The 24,680-nt window shown below is 43.8% G+C and overlaps 1 protein-coding gene across 3 annotated transcripts in view; it reads left to right on the forward strand.

Annotated features, from left to right (window-relative positions):
- The window catches only part of abcc8 (ATP-binding cassette, sub-family C (CFTR/MRP), member 8), a 132,995-nt gene extending 110,143 nt beyond the window's left edge, over positions 1–22,852 (forward strand). For 2 of the 3 annotated variants that reach the window (XM_056282625.1, XM_056282627.1), the window contains 13 exons: positions 1,036–1,202; positions 2,119–2,346; positions 2,701–2,793; positions 5,855–5,957; positions 6,323–6,436; positions 6,634–6,754; positions 8,235–8,374; positions 8,998–9,076; positions 9,315–9,423; positions 13,303–13,406; positions 17,794–17,927; positions 19,018–19,080; positions 22,560–22,852. In XM_056282625.1, the coding sequence (XP_056138600.1) occupies positions 1,036–1,202; positions 2,119–2,346; positions 2,701–2,793; positions 5,855–5,957; positions 6,323–6,436; positions 6,634–6,754; positions 8,235–8,374; positions 8,998–9,076; positions 9,315–9,423; positions 13,303–13,406; positions 17,794–17,927; positions 19,018–19,080; positions 22,560–22,697 (1,593 nt within the window). In that variant the 3' untranslated portion in view covers positions 22,698–22,852. The remainder of the gene's footprint in view (positions 1–1,035; positions 1,203–2,118; positions 2,347–2,700; positions 2,794–5,854; positions 5,958–6,322; positions 6,437–6,633; positions 6,755–8,234; positions 8,375–8,997; positions 9,077–9,314; positions 9,424–13,302; positions 13,407–17,793; positions 17,928–19,017; positions 19,081–22,559) is intronic. The other variant, XM_056282626.1, reaches the window with a different exon arrangement.
- Positions 22,853–24,680: the final 1,828 nt, after the last annotated feature.

A 24,680-nucleotide genomic window follows, 5' to 3' on the forward strand; every position in this document is an offset into this window, starting at 1 on the left:
ATAAAGTTCTCAACACGCTGTGGGAGGATGTCGTGGTCCACAGTGTAAAAAGCAGCATTTAAATCAAGAAACAGCCAAACAGCCCGCTCTCTCCTGTGACATGCAAACACACTGATGCATATGAACATATGTACACACACACACAAAACATACCCAGAGTGTAAGTGTCAGTAAATAGTGACTTGCGTGACAGGGCCTTCTTGCTTGACAGAGCTTTTCCAAACTTATCTAATCAGCTTTGTTGTAGACACAAACATATGGAGCCACTCAAAACCCCTGTTGTGCTTTCAAACACAACCTCAGGTACTCTACTGTCACTTCAAAGGCTTTTAGGCTGCTGTCCAATGTGAGTCTATATTTATGCTTCATTTGATTGTATACTCTGGATATTTGCATACAGCGACTACTTGCAGCGATACTCGCATGTTGCAACTGCACCACACCACTTCATGATGTCAGCATTTTGAATGGCTTGTGGAAAGAGGAAGAGAAATGGAGGAAGGAAGGACGGAAATTATCCAGAGTAAGGCACAGATAGACAGTGAGCGAAGAGGACCATAAAGCCATAAAAAGAAGATAGAAATGTTTGTTGAGAGAGAATGAGTCAGAGGAGAGTGAGAAAGAGGAGGAGGGGGTAAAAGAGACAAAGGTCAGGGATGGGAACGACGTTGTTTAATCTGTTTCATACTATACCAAATGTCGCAATCAAGCATTTGGAGGCTTATCGGGCTTTTGTTGCATTGCTCAGATTTATTTAACTTGCTTGAACCATTTAACATTTCACATAGTCTGTGAGAGTTTAAGTATGTTTGTCATAGCAGTATAACATCTAAAGATAGGAACAACTCTTGCGCACACTCGCACACGTTCACACAAATGCACACACACACACCCACACACACACACACACACACACACACACACACACACACACACACACACACACACACACACACACATTAGCCCTTCCATTAAAGTATGTTGGAACCATGTTACAAGAAACCCTTTGTCTTTCATCTTGGTCTTTCTCTGTAGGATTGCGGGTTCAGTCATTCGTGGTACCTGTCAGTGTTCAGCGTGCTGTGCTGCCTGGGAATCATTCTGTGTTTGGCCACGTCTGTGGCTGTGGAGTGGACCGGCTTGAGAGTGGCCAAGGAGCTCCACCAAAGTCTACTCAACAAGATCATATTGGCCCCCATGAGGTACATGACTCAGAGGGATCCCTGTCAGAGAGCTCTTACTCATGACGCGTGAAAAAACTCATGCCCAACTTAACATACATGTTTGCGGTGCACGTGCCTGCGTGCGTGCATGCGTGTGTGTGTGCACGTGCGTGTGCGTGTGCGTGTGTGTGTGTGTGTGTGTGTGTGTGTGTGTGTGTGTGTGTTGAAATGGATCATTTAAAGGATCAGGTTGATATACGGTTAACATTGTGTGTTATTTGGTCCATTACCCAGAGTGCCATCTGCCTGCCAGATGCTACATGAAACAACACAAACACACATATACATGCATGCACACATGCACAAATACATGCATATAGGGTTGTTTTTTTTTTTACATTTATTTGGGAAGGGACAATGTACATTAATCAACACTCAAACAAATTTAAATGTACCCGAATCAGCTAAGAGGCTAGTTTCCATCAGCAGTCCCTTTGCCTAGGATAATAAAATAGTACAAAAAAAACATACAACATAGATAATATACAAGAAAAACAAGAGCAAACAAACAAGAAAATATGAATATGCAAATAATGTAGAAAAGATAATATGGAAAATAATATATATAAAAAAAGCAGACATACAACACAGCTAATGTACGATACAGTGTTAATAAATAAACCTAGGTTAATAAATAAACCTAGATCCTAGAAACATTGTGCTAGGATTAAATTGAGTAATGCTACTCCACTCCATTCTGTGCATCGTTACAACAATGTCCTGCCTTAGCAGTCCCTAGCATGAGAAGGGGTTATCTCTTTCTCAAAATTGCTCATTTCGAAGGTCATAATATAAGTTGTGATTTCTCACATTCAGTATTACTTTGTAATAGAAGCAACAAGTCAGCCTCAGTCCTACTTAACTGCCTGCTTCTACTTTCTCCTTGACCCTCCAGGCTGTTTGAAACTACTCCCCTTGGCAGCATCCTCAATAGATTCTCTACGGACACCAACACCATTGACCAGCACATCCCCACCACGCTAGAGTGTCTGAGCCGCTCCACCCTGCTGTGTGTGTCAGCCCTGGGGGTCATCTGCTACGTGACCCCTGTCTTTCTTGTTGCTCTCCTGCCCCTGGCCGTTGCGTGCTACTTCATCCAAAAATATTTCCGGGTGGCCTCCAGGTGAGTCTGTCAAGAGCGATGGCCTGATAGAAAGGTGGGTGAATGCATTTGATGGATTGATCGAAAGGTGACAGGTACGGTGGACTGATAGATGGATGAAAGAATGGATTTAAGATATCATGAATTAATAAAGTGGAGGGTGGATGCATTTAGTGTATCGATGGAAGAGTTGACAAAAGAAAGGGGTGAGAATTGGCAGAGATGCCTTTATTCAATATTACGATATTGATATGGATAAATGGCAAATATTGAACTCGGATAGACGGACGATGGACTTGTTAAGCAGGCCATTTTTGCCATAGTTTCTTCTAACTGATGCCTCTTCCTCCCCTCCTCCATGTGTCTTCTGCTCAGGGACCTGCAGCAGCTGGAGGACAGCACCCAGCTTCCTTTACTTTCCCACTTCTCCGAGACAGTGGAAGGTCTCACTACCATCCGGGCCTTCAGGTCATTACTACCCTTGCTTCACAGTCGGGCGTTTACAATGGCAGGGGGGCTTTAGGTAGCAGAGGTACCTAACATCTTAATCGAATTTCATTTGGATTTAAGAGGTATAAATGCTCCAATTCTCTTTCATCTGCAAATGATAATGATTCGTTAAGGTGATTTAAAACAACATGGAATCCTTCTGATGCTGGGTTCCAAAAGAATAGGTAAAGGAAAGCAACAAACCTACCCAGAGGAAACGAAAGAATTAAGAACAAGACGTCAAGTTTTCTTTCAACATTTAATAAATTCTCAAATAAAATATGTGTTTCAAAAAATGGCCAGACTCAAATAATAGTCAGCCATGTAGCTTGCTTGGGAAACAAAGGTTGGTCTAAAATAAAGGCCGGTCCCAAATGAAGGCCAATTAAATTGAATACAGAAATTACAGAAAGGTTTGGGTTGTCTATTCGGCATATTTTTGCAGCATTACTTACATCAATACAAACATCATCGTCATGTTGTGTTCTTAATGTTGCTCTGAGTTTTACTTTATAAAGCTGAAATTCACAACTTTTCTCCATTAATAAATCATTATTTTATCCATTTGGACCATGGAGGCAGGTTACTTAATGGTAAAAGGCACCCTTAACCGTAGTTGGAGACACTGTCCAGTCTCAATATTTTATGCCGCTGTTGAAAGTTTACGAACACTGGTGGAGCAGCAAACACGTACATGTAGGAAACAACTTTAAATGTGATGCTCTTCAGTGTCGCATGGAGGTCGGGGACAGTACCTGTGGAGTGGCAGGCTGGGGTAGTGGTTCCATATTTAAAAAAGGGGACTGGAGGGTGTGCTTCAATTATCGAGGCATCACACTGCTCAACCTCCCTGGGAAAGTCGACTCTAGGGTGCTAGAAAGGAGGCTCCAACCGATTGTCGAACCTCGGATCCAGCAGGAACAATGTGGATTCTGTCCCGGCCGTTGAACAACAGACCAACTCTTTACCCATGCAGAAGTGCTGAGGGAGGCATGGGCGTTTGACCAGCCAGTCTACATGTGTTTTGTGGACTTGGAGAAGGCTTACGACTGTGTACCCCGGGGCACTCTGTGGAGAGTACTGCGGGAGTATGAGGTATTGGGGCAGTTGCTACAAGCCATCCGGTCCTTGTATAACCAAAGTGAGAGCTGTGTCCGCATTCTCGGCACAAAGTCAAACACGTTTTCGGTGGGTGGTGGACGGCGCCAAGGTTTTCCCTTGTCTCCAAATCTGTTTTTGATATTCATGGACAGGATCTAAAGGTGCATCTAAGGTGAGGAATGTGTCTGTTTTGGGAACCTCAGAATTGCATCTCTGCTCTTTGCAGATTATGTGGTTTTGTTGGCTTTATCAGAACATGACCTCCGGCGCACACTAGGGAGGTTTGCACCTGAGTGTGAAATGGCCGGGATGAGAGTCAGCACCTCCAAGTCTTAGGCAATGGTTCTTTACCAGAAAATGGTGGATTCTTCCCTCTGTGTTCGGGATGAGTTTTTGCCTCAAGTGAAGGAGCTCATGTATCTCGGGGTCTTGTTCACAAGTGAGGGTAGGATAGAGCGAGAGATTGACAGGGGGATTGGTGAGGTATCAGCAGTAATGCCGACGTTGTACCGGACCGTTGCGATGAAGAGGGAGCTGAGCCAGAAGGCAAAGCTCTTAATTGACCAGTCAATCTTTGTTCCGACCCTCACCTGGTCATGAGGTTTGTGTAGTGACCAAAAGGGTGAGGTCGCAGATACAAGCGGCTGAAATTAGTTTCCTACGTAGGGTGTCTGGGATCAGCCTTAGAGATAGGGTGAGGAGCTTGGACATCTAGAGGAAGCTCGGAGTAGAGCTGCTGCTCCTTCCCGTCAAAAGGAGCCATTTGAGTTGGTTCTGGCATCTGATTGAGATGCCTCCTGGGCACCTTCCTTTGGAGGTTTTCCGAGCACGTCCAACTGGGAGGAGACCCTGGGGTAGACCCAGAACTCGCTGGAGGGACTACATGTCCAATCTGGCCTGGGAATGCCTTGGGATCCCCCCAGGAGGAGCAAGAGGGCGTTGCTGAGGAGAGGGATGTCTGGATTGCCCTACTTAGCTTGCTGCCACCACGACCCGACCCCAGAGAAACGGCTGATGATGAGATGAGATTAGATGCTGACGTGGCGATGTTTCTCTCAGACAGATAATTAATATTTCAGTAGAAAAGTTAACAATGATGTAACAACATGATAGCTGTTAGAATAACAAAATAACAGTAGTTATTTTATTATCTCACAGCACTTATTTAGAAATTGTCTTGAAAGGGTGAAACTGCTGCATTTCTAAATTATAAATTAAATATTGCTGTACAAACACATTATAAAATATACTCCTGAAAAAAGAAAAAAATTGAAATAATGGCCTGTCTCAAATAAAGGCCTGGATCTCTCTTCAGTTGAGGTAAATGTAAGCCAATACTTCCCAAGTTCTATTTAATGGCAGTCTGAAGTTTAGACAGTTTTCTCAATATTTCCCACATTGTCCTCCTGAGAAACAACCTTTTGCTTATTTTTCCCAAATCAAATTATAAACTCTAAAAATAGTCTCGATTAATATCATTTGGTCGTCTTTATTTGTCTCGAAACACCAAGTCTATGAGCAAAGGGGAAGATTAAAAAGAAACTTAATTGTTCAGCATATGACTTGGCACAATATCATACATTTGTTATACTCCTCTTCTTATGAAATTGCCTTTTTAATCCCAGATTCTATTTTCAATCAATCTATGCTTTTGCTCATCTTTTCTTCGAAGGGTTTTTTTGGAAACACACTTTATCATTCAGTAATCTCATAATAAATGCTGCTTGGGTTCAAGATGGAGAAAAGACAATTAAATAAAGGAGACTTTTCTTCTGGGTATGATTAATTAAGTCTTCCTCAGTGATAAGATAAGTAATCGGCTTAAAAAGCCTTTGACCCAAAGTGAGAGACCAACTCTATTATGTGGGTCCTGAGCAGACTGTTTAAGATCCTGTGTGTCACTTGAACTGTTGTGTTCTGTTTCCTGTTCCTTCGGCAGGTATGAGCCCAGGTTCAGACAGAGGTTGTTGGAGTTCACTGACGCCAACAACATTGCCTCTCTGTTCCTCACAGCAGCCAATCGCTGGCTCGAGGTCCGCATGGTAATGACCCGCCTGTCGTGCCATTCTTTAAAACTTTGTTCAGTCATGTTTTACTGTTTGAATGTAGCAGGTAACAGTTTAAAACTTCTCTTTGTGAGTAACTGCTCCCTCTGTTGGAAATGTGAAAACCTCTGAATCACTGAAATTCCGGTGCAATGTTCAATGACTAATAACCCATGTGCCCTATATTTAAATGCAGAGAGTAGACTATGCAGCTAGCATCTAGTACTTGATGTCCTCTGTCTCTTAGCTCAGTAATCAAACTTTGACTATCGTTATCATTATTATTCTCTGAGACTATCGAACATTTTATTTGTGTTATCGCGTTCACATTGTTGCTCATGTGCTCCCTCTTATTTCTCTAGGAGTACATAGGAGCCTGTGTGGTGCTGGTAGCAGCTGTGGCCTCCATCACCAACTCCCTCTACGACCAGCTTTCTGCTGGCCTTGTAGGGCTGGGCTTGACTTACGCGCTCATGGTAAGCCTGTATGTGTGTGCGAGTCTGTGCTCAGATTAAACACGATCAACTTGACTCCTTTAAGTGTTAAACCTTAAAAGATACATTATCCTCAGCCCTTCATGTGCTTCATGCGCATATGTTGACATTCACACACCCTGTCCTTATTTACCTGATACCCCACCACCCCACTGTGTCCCACCAAACCACACTGTCAGGTTTCCAACTACATGAACTGGATGGTGCGTAACCTGGCAGACATGGAGGTGCAGCTTGGCTCGGTCAAGAGGATTAACGGCCTTCTCAAAACTGAACCAGAGAACTACGAGGGACTGCTCTGTGAGTGCAGCAGCAGAGCGCAGTTTTAATCAGAATTAAAACATTGTGTAGTTAGAAGTTAGACACAACAGTGACACTGCCCCTCATCTAACCCATTATTTCCACCTATACATGATTTAACTTAAATTTATCATAGTCAACTAAAATAGACTAACTAAAATCAGAATGCTCATTGTGACCTTTCTTAGCCCATTTGAGTGGATTTTTATGAGGATATTAAATTATTTCCCCTCCACGTCCTGTTTGTCTGTTAGAGACAGTAGCTTTACTGTGACTGAATTCAGTAACAAGAAAATGTCTTTGACACCATTGTAAAGCTGTGTCCAGCGGTGGTCCCGTATACAAAATCACCAAAATGAAGCCGGTGAGAGTCCGCGGTGGTGTAGCGGTCTAAGCATCGGCTTTGTGTCGATGCAGTTGCCCACTGGGGACTGGGGTTCGCGCCCCGGTCTCGTCAGATCCGACTATGGCCCGACTCAATGAAGCAGCAATCATTGGCAACGCTGTTTTCAGGAGGGGGGCGGAGTCGGCTTGTGTTCGTCACGTGAATGCGTCTCTGTGTGTGTCGGAAAAAACAGTGGTTCGGCCTGGAGTCGCCTTGTCACGAAAGTGGGGAGGCGGTCTCCTTCGAGACTGCCGGCCGGAGAGATGCAGTTGGCGAACGCATGCAGTACGAGGGTGGATGTTTGAATTAAAATAGGGATCGATTGGCCACTAAATTGGGAGAAAAAAAGGAAAAATCAGAAATAAATTTATAAAAAAAAAAATTAAGCCGGTGAGTAAAATGCTATCATGACCGATATGCACAGTGGCAAAAACTATGAAAATAAGACTGTGGCTATTAAAAGGAAATTATCAGGGTGTCCGGGTGGTGTGGCAGTCTATTCCGTTGCCTACCAACTTGGGGATTGCCGGTTCGAATCCCCATGTTACCTCCAGCTTGGTCGGGCATCCCTACGGACACAATTGGCTCTGTCTGCAGGTGGGAAGCCAGATGTGGGTATGTGTCCTGGTCGCTGCCCTAGTGCCTCCTCTGGTCGGTCGGGGCACCTGTTTGGGGGAGAGGGGGAACTGGGGGAATAGCATGATCGTCCCACGCTCTATGTCCCCCTGGTGAAACTCCTCACTGTCAAGTAAAAAGAAGCGGCTGGTGACTCCACATGTATTGGAGGAGACGTGGTAGTCTGCAGCCCTCCCCGGATCAGCAGAGGGGGTGGAGCAGCGACTGGGCAGGCTCGGAAGAGTGGGGTAATTGGCTGGATACAACTGGGGAGAAAAAGGGGGAAACCCCCCCCCCCCGAAAAGAAAAATAAAATATTGTTTAAGGTCAGCACAAGGTCAGTGTTTTAGTTTGAATACCATTTTATGACTCCCTTGAGTATGTAGAGGAAGGAATAACTCGTACAAACCACTGTGTCCACATGTTTCTGGGTGCGAGAGAAAAACTAAATTTAAAGGGTGTTTCTCCCTTTCTGTCCAGCTGCGTCTCAGGTCCCTGACGGCTGGCCCCATCAGGGAGAGATTCAGATCCAGAACTTGAGTGTCCGTTATGACACCACGCTGAAGCCCGTCCTCAAAAATGTCAACGCGCACATCAGCCCAGGACAGAAGGTGCTGGAAGTCAGTCTGCACACATTAACAGACACTTAAATATATCAGTAACCTTCTTTCGATTTTCAAATAGTTGTTTATAATAGCATTAAGCATCCATAGGGTTAGTGGTTGTGTCAGGAAGGGCGTGCGACGTAAAATTTTTCCAAATCATTATGCGGATTGACAAGACCGCCATCGATGCTGTGCCCTCACAGGGTATCAATGGAAACTATCAAATCCGCTGTGGCGACCCCTGGGAAACAGGGAACAAGCCGACAGAAGAAGAAGAGTTTATAGTAGCATTAAAAGTCTGAAGGTTAAGTTGTGACACAAAGACCTAAACGGTTATAAGGTCTGGGCAAATCTTTTGGTCTTAAGTGCTATAAGGGTGAGTTTAAGTTAAGATGTAAAAATGGAAGTAGGCACTAGATAATAGGTACAACATTCCAAGCCATATTCATCAGATGGGTATCAATATTTTTAAAAGCTGTCTGCTAATATTAAGGAGTCTGTTGTAAGAGCTTATAAGTGCTCTATTATTCATTTATTAATCACTATTTACAAAGTGTTACCAACTGATTAATTTGGTGATGATGATAATGGTGATGATGGTGACTAGGTTGATATTCTATATTATTTCTTGTTTCCAGGTGGGGATCTGTGGCAGGACAGGCAGTGGCAAATCATCCTTTTCCTTGGCTTTCTTTCGCATGGTGGATATGTTTGAAGGTAAAAAAAAAAAACTAAAAAAAAACACCTTTATTCCATGTGTGGCCATTCTGGTGATATTTTTCTTGGTTTTCATTACCAGAATAAAACTAAATTACCAATTGAACATCGCAAGTTACAAAAACATCTTAAAAGCCCCAATGGATCAGTGGATAAAGTGTTGAGCATTTCAGATATGTCCTGATTATTTTTGTCACTTAAGTATTTATCAATTTGCCTTTTTTTTTTTTGTGAAAAGGAAGGATCATGATAGATGACATAGACATTGCCAAGCTGCCTCTGCAGACCCTCAGGTCTCGCTTCTCCATCATCCTCCAAGACCCCTTCCTGTTCAGTGGAACCATCCGGTATGAATAACTTCATATATTGAGATTAATGTACATAGACATACATACCTACTGTGTTATTATTTACTGCTCACCAGACTCATCCCTCTTTGAATAGAGAAAATTGTGTGTTAAGCTAATTACTACATTTAGCCCTTTGGGACTACTTTGTGATTTTGGGCTGTACAAATAAACTTGACTTGACTACAGTAAAATAACAACTCAGACTGTTTTTCTATGGCCTGATGATTTTTGATGTCTTGAGTTTCAGTGCAGATATCAGAGCTGTATGTGTACATGACATAATTTCTGTAGAATAACTGTTATGTGGGATTCAGCTGCTCAAGCACTTACCAGAATCCATGTTTTTCAACAGTATAAACAGGAACTTGATTGAAGCAGATAAACTGCTACTGCCCTGCCCAGTTTCTTTGCTTCATTGGAGTCATTTTCATGTTTACTATGCTTCTCTAAAGCTGCAAATATAGTTGGTTTTGTGCACTGTGGGGCCTTTTGCTTCTCTTTCCACATCTTCCTCTGCCTGAGGATGAGGAGGATGAGGGGAAAAACATGTAGCTATTCAGGAATGTGAAACAGAAAATAAAATCTTTTTCTGAAATAAATGACTGCTAGATAATATAAATGAGGCTTGGACAGTAACCTCAAGCATACACACACACACACACACACACACACACACACACACACACACACACACACACACACACACACACACACCTTATTGAGCAACTTAAAGTGTTGATGTGTGGTGCTGGATTATGAACTGAAATTGAAATGATAATTACACCAAATAACTTTTCCTCTATTTTGAAGTAAACAGACCTTGATCATTTTTTATATTGGCTGAGGCCACCTCACAACGGCTCAATCCCAATTCCCCCAGTTGGCCCTACCACTTGGCCCTAACCCTCCATTTTGCACACTGCTGCATAGGATAGGGTGTCCTGTATATTTTGGGGATTGAGGGGTAGTGGTCATCTAGCCATCCAAATGTCCCTACAAACAGAGTATTTTCAGATGCAGGCTCCAAACGGAGTAGTAGAAGAAAATTCCCAGAATGCTTTGTGAACTGAGGCAGTGCAACATGGAACATGGGTATGGGGAAAGAAGCCCATAAATGTGTATATCTTCACAAATAATCATGCTAAAATTTTAAAATTTGTTGGAATATAGTTTTATGTAGATGAAAGAAATATGTAATTGGATCGTTATAACAAGCATTTCAGAAAAATTGCTCTTCACGATGTCAATAGAACTTCGTGTAAATGATGATTTGTGGGTGACAGTACAGTTATTTCCATGTCCCGTGTACAAAGCTTGAAAAAAGGATTCAGCAGCAGATTTTCTGCACTTCCTTGCTCATCTGATATCAGTGCAGGGCAGAAGTTTCTATGGACAAGACTTCACTGAATTAGCCGAAATATAAACATGCTTCCTGGCTATTATTAATAGATTAATCTGTCTTGTTCGATCCTGCAAATTTAGTCAGATTTGTCCTACAGTAGTTGATAGTGGTAGCAAGCAATGGTAGCAAAGTTTTAATATAAAATGCAAAGTGGTATAGTATGATGTTATAACCTCTGAATGGAGAGAATGGTGTGTTAAGCCAATTACTACATTTAGCCCTTTGGGACTACTTTGTGATACTGGGCTATACAAATAAACTTCTCATTTCATCATCAGCCGCTTCTCCGGAGTCGGGTCACAGTAGCAGCAAACTAAGTAGGGCACTCCAGACATCCCTCTCCTCAGCAACACCCTCCAGCTCCTCATGGGGGATCCCAAGGCATTCCCAGGTCAGACTGGACATGTAGTCCCTCCAGCAAGTTCTGGGTCTACCCCGGGGTCTCCTCCCAGTTAGACATGCCCGGAAAACCTCCAAGAGAAGGCACCCAGGAGGCATCCTAATCAGATGCCCGAACCACCTCAACTGACTCTACTCTGAGCTCCCTCCAGATGTCCGAGCTACTCGCCCTATCTCTAAGGCTGAGCTCAGACACCCTACGGAGGAAACTCATTTCAGCCGTTTGTATCCGCAATCTCATCCTTTTGGTCACTACCCAAAGCTCATGACCATAGGTGAGGGTTGGAACGAAGATTGACTGGTAAATTGAGAGCTTTGCCTTCCGGCTCAGCTCCCTCTTCACCACAACGGTCCGATACAACATCCACATTACTGCTGATGCTGCACCAATCCGCCTGTCAATCTCCCGCTCCATCCTACCCTCACTTGTGAACAAGACCCCGAGATACTTGAACTCCTTCACTTGAGGCAACAACTCATCCCTAACCTGAAGGGAGCAATCTATCATTTTCCGGTAGAGAACCATGGCCTCAGACTTGGAGGTGCTACTCTCATCCTGGCCATTTCACACTCAACTGCAAACCACCACAGTGCACTGGAGGTCACATTCTGATGAAGCCAACAAAACCACATCATCTGCAAAGAGAAGAGATGCAATTCTGAGGTTGCCAAAACAGGCACACTTGGGCGCCCAGGTAGCATAGCAGTTTATTACATTGCCTACCAACATGCGCTACGTCCCCCTGGCGAAACTCCTCACAGTCAGGTGAAAAGAAGCGGCTGGCGACTCCACGTGTATCGGAGGAGTCATGGGGTAGTCTGCAGCCCTCCCCGGATCAGCAGAGGGGTGGAGCAGCGATCGGCAAGGCTCGGCAGAGTAGGGTAATTGGCGGGATACAACTGGGGAGAACAAGGGGGAAAATTCCCCCCCCCAAAAAAACGAAAAAAATAAACAGGCACACTTCACACCTTGGCTGCGCCTTGAGATCCTGTCCATGAATATCAAAGAAACGTGGCTACAGCAAAAGAACTACTCAGGCTGTTTTGCTATGGCCTGTTGATTTTTTTTTGAATTACATGTGGGAAAAAAAGTGATATGAGTATTCTGAGGGATACCTCTTGAATGTTACACCCAACCATGACATTCTCTCAATATTAGGTTGTTTGCATATGACGTTACGAACTACAGATGGAGGGCAGGAAGTGATTTTCTACATAGGAAGCACTATCACAAACTTTCGAAATGCCTAAGTTTGGCGTCATTAACTGAGAAACCACAAGAAGTTTTTATTGAGTACCAAAAGTTGTTGTTCGTGAGGGGGAAAAAAATGCAAGAAATTGACCGAAAACGCCAGAAAAAGATGGCTTGTGAACCGTCGTCTGTGGTCAGGAGGAGCGGAGTCGGATAACGACGTGTGCAGTGACTACTTCGTCAAAAAAAATCACCCTTCATAACATAAGGATAATGTCCAACATATCTTACTTTCTGTTTATACCTTTCTCTCATAATATCGTCTAAACTAGCACAGTTCAGGCTAAACTAGCTCTATCTCGTCCATTCTGCTTTTCACTTCCTGCCCTCCATCTGAATCTCGCGCATCATCAGAATCACATGACTGCAAACAAGCTATTTGTTAGAAGTGGCTTTGCTAAATGGAAATATAGAGAAACATGCTTTCCCAGTAACTGGGTCAACTGGCAAAATGAGCCAGACTTCAGAGACTTATCTAAAGACTGGGAAGGATGGGTAGAGTTCCAGAGGGCAGGGGAGATGAACAGGATGTGCCTCTGAAAATTGTACCACAGTGCTTTATGTATGGATTTGAGTATTAGTGACAATAAAAACTTTGTCTTGCTGATTAAATACCCAATTAATAGCTTATGGAGGTGGTCTGGTCCTGTGGAAAGAACAATTAAAATAATCAGACTTTTAAGTCAAATATTTTTCAATATTCATTTAAACAATTGCCCAAAAGTACGATTTTAAATGTAGATTAAGATGGGAATGGAATATGATATCATATATTCTAAATTGTTAAATTGATTTGTTCACATGTGTGTGTTTGCATGTGCAGTTTTAACCTGGACCCAGAGATGAAGGCCACAGATGAGATGCTGTGGGAAGCTCTGGAGATTGCTCAGCTGAAGCCCGTAGTTAAATCCCTGCCAGGAGGCTTGGGTAAGACTGCATTTGTGTGTGTGTGTGTGTGTGTGTGTGTGTGCGCGCGCGCGCGTGTGTGCACGTGCGTGTGTGCATGTATGGCGTGCATGCGTGGCATGCATGTGTGTGTTTGTGTGTCAAAGGGACAGGGAGAGAAAAAATTGGCTTGTGTACAGTATATTGTTTGTACACTGTGACAGAATGCGTAGCTTTATAAATACAGTGTAAGATATGAACACCTATGCATCTGCATGTACCGGGGTATGTGAGCGGAGTGGGCCACAACTGTATATGACATTAGCTCAGATCAGTGAAGTCTTCAGTTCACCAAAGCCTTAACTTAAACCTGAGTCGTTGGCAAAAAATGCTCATCACTGAAACAAGTCAATCTGTAAAAAACATGCTCACGTCTCTTCTACAGTTTCAAATTAACTCGTTCACAGTATTTTGTTTCTAAAGTGGCCTATTTTAAAAAAAAAAATTCCTTGTGCGTTGTAGGCCAATTAAATGTGAAATTCATGATGTGTATACACAGCGGGGCTTGCCTTGCACTTATATCAACTACGTCAAGACAGTTTGTTTAGGTTGCATGCATATTCCAACCAGTGACATAAAGAAGAATTTTACAGAAACAAAATAAATATTAATTTACTGCTACGACTAAGTTTATTCAGTTTGTGTGTATCTGTGGCGGTATATCCTATTCCATGCAGATAGCCATAGCTTACATTAAAGTTGGTAAGTGATGGATAAACAGGTGCTCGGGTCGAAAATGTGTTGGCAAGGTGATAAGGAAAGATTGATGAATTTTAAATACTGATGTCTAATAAGCATTGTTAATTATAAGCACTGATCTATATAAAATCTTTAATTTTATATCAGTGGTTTTAAGCCGGTGGCACGGTGGCGCAGTGGTTAGCGCAGTCGCCTCACAGCAAGAAGGTCCTGGGTTCGAACCCCGGGGTTGTCAAACCTTGGGGGTCATCCCGGGGCGTCCTTTGTGGAGTTTGCATATTCTCCCCATGTTGGCGTGGGTTTCCTCCGGGTGTTCCGGTTTCCTCCCACAGTCCAAAGACATGTAGGTCAGGTGAATCAGCCATACTAAATTGCCCCTAGGTGTGAATGTGTGTATGTGTATGTCAGCCCTGTGATGGCCTGGCGGCCTGTCCAGGGTGTCTCCCCACGTGCCGCCCAATGACTTCTGGAATAGGCTCCAGCCCAATGACTTCTGGGATAGTCTCCAGCATCCCACAACCCTGACTGGGATAAGCGGCTTGGATAATGGATGGATGGATGGTTTTAAGCCCTGGAGCGGATACAGAGCAGGGTTTCTCTCATGTGTGAGCAAGGAGCGAGCATGGGGAGGAAAATAGAAAATCTGGAGTGGATTGTGAGCGGAATGACTAAAAAGTCAGTGAGTGAGAAATGGAAATTGCTGCCACTTCCCTCTAATACCCTGGCACATACTCGATATTGACTCATATGCAAATATAGCGCACACGTAAATATCCTGCACAAAAATTACAATAACTACTCCAACACACAGTGATCGTATCGCTTGCTAGCCTGAGTTGCAAATGCAAGACGCAAAGAACTTTGCATTTTTAAAATCACTTGTATGTAGCACTGCATTGCAGTGTAGTGTTGTGTTTGTTTGCTTAGCTCTGGTAGTTTTCCCTTAAATAGATGATTTACAGTACATTGTTATAGTCTTCTCCCAGTGAGACCTGCAAATGCTAAACTTCTCAGACCTTTTGCACCTGGGGAAGATTCACAGGTATAAGCTAAGGGTGCCTATGCAATCCCTGAAGACGCAGTCTCATAACATTGTGAGTTATATTGCAGATCTGGTAAGCACCCCTCTGCACAATATCTTACCTTAGTAATAACTAACTTGATTGCCGTGGTGCTTAGTCCTCTCTGCCATCTTATTAGATGGAGATATATAAGGCTGATAGCTCAAACTGTCTCTCTCCACTTTTGTGGAACAGCAGAGAACAGGCAGTCATTCCACATGATGTATCTTAGAACTGAGTGAGATGGGGACAGAGGCCTGTGCCCTCATTTCATCTCTGGTGTTCTTACTGGTCACATTGAAAAATGTAAGTGGTGGGGACGGGCGGCAGTGATATAGAGTTATTGTGACAGTTACCCAGTGCTGTAGTTTAAATACTCTGGTGCCAAACGTTCACTCAGATATTGAACCATCTCACTTGAGTTAGTGTTTAATTAACTTTACCCTCTTGTATAGCTAGTGTAACCTGAGTTTCAGTATTATGCAGTGCACTGTACATAGAGTAATCAGTGCTTTTCAGAAAGCGCTAAATACATTTTGGTAAACCACATCTTCACTGCCTTATACAGCACAAAGAGGAGGTGTGACTTTTTTTTCTTTTTTGGATTATTCCCCCTTTTTCTCCCAAATTGTACCTGGTCAATCAACCCTCTCTCTGAGCTATCCCGGTTGCTGCTCCACCCCCTCTGCTGATCCAGGGAGGGCTGCAGACTACCACATGCCTCATCCGATACATGTGAAATCGCCAGCCAATTCTTTTCACCTGACAGTGAGGAGTTTCGCCAGGGGGACGTAGCATGTGGGAGGATCCTACTATACCCCCCCAGTTCCCCCTCCTCCCCGAACAGGTGCCCCAACCGACTAGAGGAGGCACTAGTGCAGCCACAAGGGCACATACCCACATTCGGCTTCCCACCCGCAGACACGGCCAATTGTGTCTGTAGGGACGCCTGACCAAGCCGCAGATGACATGGAGAGTCGAACCACTGATTCCTGTGTTGGTAGGCAATGGAATAAACCGCCACACCACCCGGACGCCCCAGTAGATAGGTTTTACAGGCATCAAATCACTTCTCTGAGTTGTGGTGTGATGATGTCTTGAGTTTCAGTGCAGATATCAGAGATCTCTGTGAACATGAACTCATTTCTATGGAGTTGCTGATATGTGGGATTCATCTGCTCAAGCACTTGCATGTTTTTAAACATGCAAGTAAACTCAAAAACACGCACACCTTATTGAGTAACTTAAAGTGATCCTGTGTAGTGCTGGGTGAGGAAATGAAATTGAAATGATAATTACACCAAATAACTTTCGACTACTAACTACTACCAATGTCGACTACGTCACTCATCAGTACTGATTGCTCATACACAAAACCGTCTGGAAAATTTTTTTTAATTGTCAGAATCACCGGAAATACACAATATGCAGTGTTGGGAGGATTATTTTATAAATGTATTTGTTACAATTACAAATTACCTGTTGGAAAATGTATTCAGTAACTTACTCTAAATATCACAATATTGAAGTCATGTAATCTGGTCTTTCAGTTACTTTTGGATTACCTCAATACCAAATATGAAAAAAAGACAAAAGAAAAGTTATCGATAAAATGAGTTTTACTTAAGTGCATTTTGTAAGACAACAAGACAATGTAAGCTTAGAAAGGACAATGAGTGGAGCATCCGGGTGGTGTAGTGGTCTATTCTGTTGCCTACCAACACGGGATCGCTGGTTCGAATCCCCTTGTTACCTTCGGCTTGGTTGGGGGGCATCCCTACAGAGACAATTGGCTGTGTCTGCGGTTGGGAAGCCGGATGTGGGTATGTGTCCTGGTTGCTGCACTAGCACCTCCTCTGTTTGGTCAGGGCACCTGTTCGGGTGGGAGGGGGAACTGGGGGCATGATCCTCCCATGCGCTACGTCCCCCTGGCGAAACTCCTCACTGTCAGGTGAAAAGAAGCAGCTGGCAACACCACATGTATCGGAGGAGACATGTGGTAGTCTGCAACCTGCCGCGTATCAGCGACCGGGACGGCTCAGAAGAGTGGGGTGATTGGCTGGATACAATTGGGGAGAAAGGGGGGGATCCAACAAAAAAAAAAGTAACGAGGAGGTTGATGCTTTGGCTAAAGAAACATTACAGAGAGAAGTGGACTTGAAAGTAAGAATGAAATGGGTAAAGGCAGTACAAATGTGGCAAGAATGCGAGGAAATAGATACAAAGGGATGAGACTTAGAAAATAAACTTAATGTGTCAGGTTGGGGCATATTCGAATAAATAAAACCCTGCATATTATCAGGAAATATCCAACAGGCTTATAAGATCAGTGTCAGGAGGAAGAGTCAATAAGATGTGGGATATACAGTGGAGAGAGAGAAATGATGGAAACAAGGAAGAAAACAGTTCAGGAGTATCAATTTGGAGAGAATCCTGAAGCTGACAGAGGATGGTGGTAAAGGCAAAATTTCATTTGAATACTTGAGAATGAATTTGATGATATTATTATATTTTATGAAATTACTTGCATTTTTAAGACGAGGCAGTCCAGCTGAGATGTGGTCCCATTTTTTGCCTTCTCAGTAGCATTTATTCTGCTTGGTTCACAGATGCCATGGTGACAGAGGGAGGAGAAAACTTCAGCCAGGGTCAGAGGCAACTCTTCTGTCTGGCCAGAGCCTTCGTCAGGAAGAGCAGCATCCTCATCATGGATGAAGCCACCGCATCCATTGACATGGCCACGGTGAGTGCGTTTGTGTGTTTTTCTCTGAATGTGTTTTTTGCTTGTGCACTCTTTTGGACTGAAGAACAGTGAAAAGGGCCACAAAAAAGAGTACTGTAGCCTGGAGGAGGGTGAATTCATGTGGGGGAAAAAGCAGAATGGTTAAAGTAGATCATGATAAAGGGGGCGAGATGTGGGCACTTGAGATGGAGGAAGGAGCAGGGAAATGTGGGGGTGGGGGGTAAGAGCCTGAGAGGGAGTAGGTGTGAGAGATAAAAGAGGGCATGGGGAATGTGTGGGGTGAGTACGAGAGCATTGGCTCATTTTTATCTGTCGACACTGCAACATGGAACGAGGACGGGGAACGGTAGAGAGATGGTGCACTGATGTGATGACTACTTAATCACACTGACCAGCAAAATGGTTTTAGAGAAAAAAGGGTGGAAAACGGGGAGTAGGGATGGAAGGAGAACACTTGAAGCAAGAAAAAAAGGGGATGGGAAATCTGTGCTGAGTGGCCTCTTTTGGAGTCCATAGTCTTGGCAAAGGCCAGCCCAAGGCAACCTGAGAGGAATCGCTGTCCTTTCTTTATGCATTCACACACACACTTACCCTCTCTCTCTAACACACACACTAATGCTCTCTCTCTCTCTCTCGCTCACACGCATGAACACACACACACACAGATGAAAATGACCTGTCACAATGAGAGACTTGAGAGAATGAAGTAGTGCTGCACTTTTCATGGAGGGAACAACAGAGATAGTGGGCTCTGACAAGATTAGAAACAAGAGAGGTGATAGTTGGAGAACTAAAGTTCATGTTGGCCATTGCGCTCTTAGCTAACTGTTCAAAAGAAGGATCTAAATATAGAACAGCCAGTGAGACTTTCTGGTTTGCACGTACAGTTGGTTTTGTTGCCATTTAAAATTGATGCTGTATGTGTAACGTGAGAAATATCTGTACATCCCCCCAGCTACAGTAAGATGAATTAAATCTGCTATATTTCTGTGGGACTGCATCGAATAATTTTGGGTCTTCTACTTTGTACTCAAATCTGATCGGCATCTGTCCATCTTCCTCCCTCCCTCTTCTGCATTCTTCCCCACAGGAGAGCATCCTTCAAAGAGTGGTGATGACAGCTTTTGCTGACCGCACAGTGGTTACTATAGCAGTAAGTAAAAATTTTTGCACAATGTATGTTCCTTCTAAGGGTTCTGCCCTTCATTTTGCATCACTGATGCAATTCTAGTTAAAATGATGCCAAGATGCAAAGGTACAAATGTTTGCAATGTGTATCCTAAGAGTTTACAGTATTATAAAGCAAAACTATAGCTCTGATAATGTTCATCCTCTGAAAAAAGAAATGATTAAAAGGAAGGATGGGAAAGTGAAAAAGATGAGAAGGAGAGGAAAGAGGAAACACCACTGAAGTTGACATAATAGGAACAGACATCAGACTTCTCACCAAAAAAGAAAAAAAAATGTTTTTCCAGGCTCTTAAAGGTTATTTCATAACTCGGAGTTTTAAAGGATCTCATTCCATATTTCCATGCACTCATTATAATGTAAGGTGGCTAAGCAGAGACCTATCAGGGGCTGAATAACGACTGTTAATATTATTTGCTTTGGAGAAAGTTGTGCCTGAATGCAGGCCAGTATCTCATTAAGCCTGTGAGAGCCTGAACACCACTATTTCATCTCCTATACTTTTACATAACAACCTATTTGTAAAGTGACAGGGCTGACATGTATGCTGATTAATAGCGACATTCAGCTGAGAATAAAAGAAAGGACTGCTGCTTTTAAAGCCGGGGATAAGGACTTCTACAAGGAAGCCAGGTACATGCTGAGAAAAGTCATTAAGTCAGCAATAAAACAATACCAGGATAAACTTAGAACAGCATTACAACGGCAGGGACTCCAGGTGCATGTGGCAGGGACTGCAAGCGATAATGGACTACATCCAGATGACCTGAACAGGTCATCCAGACAATACACAGAACCTTGTTGGGCACTCACTTCAACGAGATAACACATCAAGTGATGGAGGCACACAAAGATGCCAGCCAAGACAGTATCCCATCTCCTGTCCTTAAGACCTGCTCTAGTTAGCTATCAAATGTTTTTACAGACATTATTAACCTGTCATTGTCACTATGTGTGGTTCCTACATGCTTTAAGAAAACTCTTATTGTGCCTGTACCCAAAAATTCACCTGTATCCTGTCTTAATGGCTACAGACCTGTTGCTTTGACCTCAGTAATAAAATGCTTTGAAAAATTAGTTAGGACATACATAAATCTTAACATTCTTGCCAAACAACTATGTCAGAATGTTGTTTATGAACTATAGCTTTGCATTTAATACCACTGTACCATCTAAATCAGTGTTAAAGCTTAGACACCTTGGTGGTTGTAATTCTATCTGTAAGTGGTTATATGACTTTCTGACAGGCAGACCTCAGACAGTGAAAGCAGGTACCAGCTACTCATCTACCAGGAGCATCGCAGGGTTGTTGCCTTAGTCCCTTACTCTACAGTCTGTTCACACATGACTGTGTTGCCAAATATCATTACAACATGGTGACATTCGCAGATAACTCCACAGTTATTGGACTGATAAATGACAAAAATGGAGATTTCTATAGAAAGGAGGTGAGGGACCTATCCACATGGTGTCAAGATAAGAACCTCTCCCTAAATGTTGAGAAAACAAAGGAGATAATTGCTGACCCCCCCCCTCCTTTTTCTCCCCCATTGTACTTGGCCAATTACCCCACTCTTCCGAGCTGTCCCAGTCGCTGCTCCACCCCTCTGCCAGTCCGCGGAGAGCTGCAGACTACCACATGTCTCCTCTGATACATGTGGAGTCGCCAGCCGCTTCTTTTCACCTGACAGTGAGGAGTTTTGCCAGGGGGACGTAGCGCATGGGAGGATCACGCTATTCCCCCCAGTTCCCGCTCCCCCTGAACAGGCGTCCCGACCAACCAGAGGAGGCGCTAGTGCAGCGACCAGGACACATACCCACATGTTGCTTCCAAACCCACAGACGCAGCCAATTGTATCTGTAGGGACGCCTGACCAAGCTGGAGGCAACGCTGGGATTCGAACCAGTGATCCCTGTGTTGGTAAGGCAACGAAATAGACCGCTACACTACCCGGATACCCAATTGTTGATTTAAGAAGTCCTCAACGGTTCAGACACCCGTTTACATCAGCTGTGTCCCTATTGAAATTGTGAAAAACTTCAGATTTTTAGACATTCAGATCTCAGACCCTCTCTCCTGGTCTCTAAACACCAGTTGTATCATTAAAAAGGCACAACTGAGAATATAAATTTTCAGAATGTAGTGGCAGCGTGGCAGTCTATTCCGTTGCCTACAAACATGGGGATTGCCTGTTCAAATCCCCGTGTTACCTCCGGCTCGGTCGGGCGTCCTTACAGACACAATTGGCCGTGTCTGCGGGTGGGAAGCCAGATGTCATTATGTGCCCTGGTCGCTGCACTAGCGCCTCCTCTGGTTGGTCGGGGCGCCTGTTTGGGGGGAGGGGGAACTGGGGTGAATAGCGTGACCCTCCCATGCGCTATGTCCCCCTGGCGAAACTCCTCACTGTCAGGTGAAAAGAAGCGGCTGGCGACTCCACATGTATCGGAGGAGACATGGTAGTCTGCAGCCCTCCGCGGATCAGCAGAGGGGGTGGAGCAGCGACCGGGACAGCTTGGAAGAGTGGGGTAATTGGCCAGATACAATTGGGGGGAAAAGGGGGGGGGGATTTCAGAATGTCCACAAAAACCCTGGTCAGTTTCTATCACACTACCACAGAGAGCATCCTTACTGGAAGCATACTGGTGTGGTTTGGCAACCTGTCTGAACAGGACCACAAACAACCGAGAAGGATAGTAGAAATGGCCTCAACAATCATAGTACATATTCACACCCGTTGCAGAAGGAAGGCCCTAAGTATCATGGAGGACACCAGCCACCCAGCACATCATGGTCTGTTCTCACTCCTTCCCTCAGGAAAACGCTTACAGAGTTTGGACCAGCCACCTCGAACACAGTTTTTATCTCCAGGTGGTCAGATTAATAAACAGTCGGTGCCTTACATAACTTCAGTGATTTATTATTTTGTGGGATTTCTGATTTCGTTTTTTTTTTCTATCATTTATTATTTCCTTATATATAGTTTAGGGGCTGAGAGAGCCAGGGCACATGCATTTCATTGCATTTGAAGATACATGAAACTTTAATTTTCCGTGTGAAAGTGATGACAAAAGGCACAGCAATTTAAAATCTAAAAGTTGTGGGAGGTGATAGAGATGCCTACATTGTATGAAATAGCTGGATAGACTTTTTTTCCACAGTGATTGTATCTTACTCTATTTTCATTACAGTTTCCCTTCCTATCCTTATTTAAGGGGGAGCAACACTAAGATTTATAGATATGAAATGATGTCACAGCTTCTCCTTAGAAATCTTTCCTCTCCTATAGTTAAAGAAACAAAAAATAATCTTTATTTTTATCTTTTTTTCTTTGATTTCTGGCTTTGGTTGGATATGCTTCATATTCTCAATGCCAGCTGAATATTGATCAAATGACAGGAATAACTGAGCTCTCTTCTCCTATTCTTTTCTCCTCTGCTACCCAGCATCGTGTTCACACCATCCTGAATGCTGACCTAGTGATTGTGATGAAGCGGGGGATCATCCTGGAGTACGACAGGCCCCAGGCCCTGCTGGAGAAGGAGGACAGCATCTTCGCCTCCTTCGTGAAAGCGGACAAGTAGCCGCTGACTATTGGGAGCGAGGGAGGAGGAACGCAAGGACGAGTGAAGATATTCAAGTGCAATTGTTCCATGGATTCTATTTTTATTTCATTTTTTAAGCCATGTATAATATTTGTAAATATCCAAATGTCGATTCTTTGTTAATAAAAATAAAACATAAATTATCATTTTAACTGAGGTTTCACATTGGACTGTTTTCTGTTATAGAAATAGGCAAGAGTGGCCCTAAGGTTAGAGAAGCAGGCTTGTGACTGGAAGGTCGCTGGTTAGATCCCCAGACCGGCAGGAAAATGTGGGTGGGGGGGAGTGAAAGAATGACACTGTCTGATGTGCTCTCGAGCAAGGCACTTAACTTCCAACTAACCGACTGCGCCAGTGGTCACCAGTGGAGGTTACAGTGGTTGTACCGGGAAGCTCCCAGGTGTGGATGTGAGGAACAGTGTGAATGTGCAAGGCGTTATTGGAAAAGAGCACACATGCTCAATGTATTACCCTGGGTAAATAAAGGCAAAAAAGGAAATTATATATGTGGACTGGCAGCCTGTCCAGGGTGTCTCTCCGCCTGCTGCCCAGTGACTGCTGGGATAAGCCGCAGTATCCCATGACTTGAATTCGGATAAGCAGCTTGGATAATGGATGGATGGATGGATGGATGACCTCATACACTGTGCAAAGGAAGGGAGTCATCTGTGGACCACAGGTTTCAAATGATTGGTGGACACTCACATTGAAGCTGAGAAATACGTAGCACAGGCCAGCGGTAACAGGCCAACAACAGACATTGGGTGTCAATGGCAGGATGGAAGAGTCAGAGATTATATTTGTAAAGTTACAGGAATGCCTGGCTAATGCTATTACTTTGAGCAGGCTCATTCTGGCCTCCTATAACCTATATCTTGTGAAGGCTTGGACTAAAATGAAAGGGAGCCAGGAAAAAAAAGGGGGGGTTTATTTACCCTAGATGACCCACATCTGGTGTCATTATGGTGTATGTATTACAGTATCAAGGTGTCATCTGGTGTATTCCTTTCACCTGCATTCGGAGGAAAACTAATATTCTCCATCACAATTGAAACGTGCCTTCGTTTTGAATTGACTTGGACTTCTTTTTGCACGTAGATTCGTGTATGTGTAAATATAATCAGAACGGCTGAAAGATTTCTTTTTTTTTTGCAGAACATCCAAAGTTTGTCCCATTATGCAAGATTTATGACGATGAGTTGCTCCTGCTACAGATTTTTTTTTTTAGTTCTATATACTTTATTAATCCCTGTGGGGAAATTACGCTCTGCTCCAGTTCTTCTTGCCCCGCCTCGGTCAGGGGCACAAACAGGAGTATTAACCCTATTATGTATGTCTTTTTGATGGTGGGGGAAACCGGAACATCCGGAGAAAACCCACCGCAGACACGGATAGCCCTTTTCGACCAAAGTAGCTCTGGTTCAGGCACCGGTCTCGTTCAGGATTCTGAGAACCTTGGGGCGAACGGGCCCGCGTTTCGACCCGTTTTTCGCGGAACCGTTGTACGTCATCAACGGGGGACTTTGTGCGTTGCACACCGGATGTGTATGCGAGTTGCATGCGAGTCAGCTAAGGAAACTCAGTGTTCGGTTGTTATCTGGGCATCTCCCGAGTTTCATGACAAACTAGAGAGCAGCACGAGAAAGAGTAAACTCTATGGCGAATTAGTAGAAGAGATGGCCAAGAATGGGTTCACTCGAACGCAAGAACAAATTATCAACAAGTTAAAAAAACTTAAGGACTACCGAGACGATAAAAAGAGTTGTCCAAAAGTGGAGCTGGACGACATAATATGATGCCATATTATTGCTAGCTAGTGGGTTTCAGTGGGATGTAGATAATCCAGTGTGCAACGCACAAAGTCCCCCGTTGATGACGCACAACGGTTCCGCGAAAAACGGGTCGAAACGCGGGCCCGTTCGCCACATAATGCCAAGGTTCTCAGAATCCTGAGCGGAACCG

Source organism: Lampris incognitus, chromosome 6 (assembly GCF_029633865.1).
Source record: "Lampris incognitus isolate fLamInc1 chromosome 6, fLamInc1.hap2, whole genome shotgun sequence".
Classification (NCBI taxonomy): domain Eukaryota; kingdom Metazoa; phylum Chordata; class Actinopteri; order Lampriformes; family Lampridae; genus Lampris; species Lampris incognitus.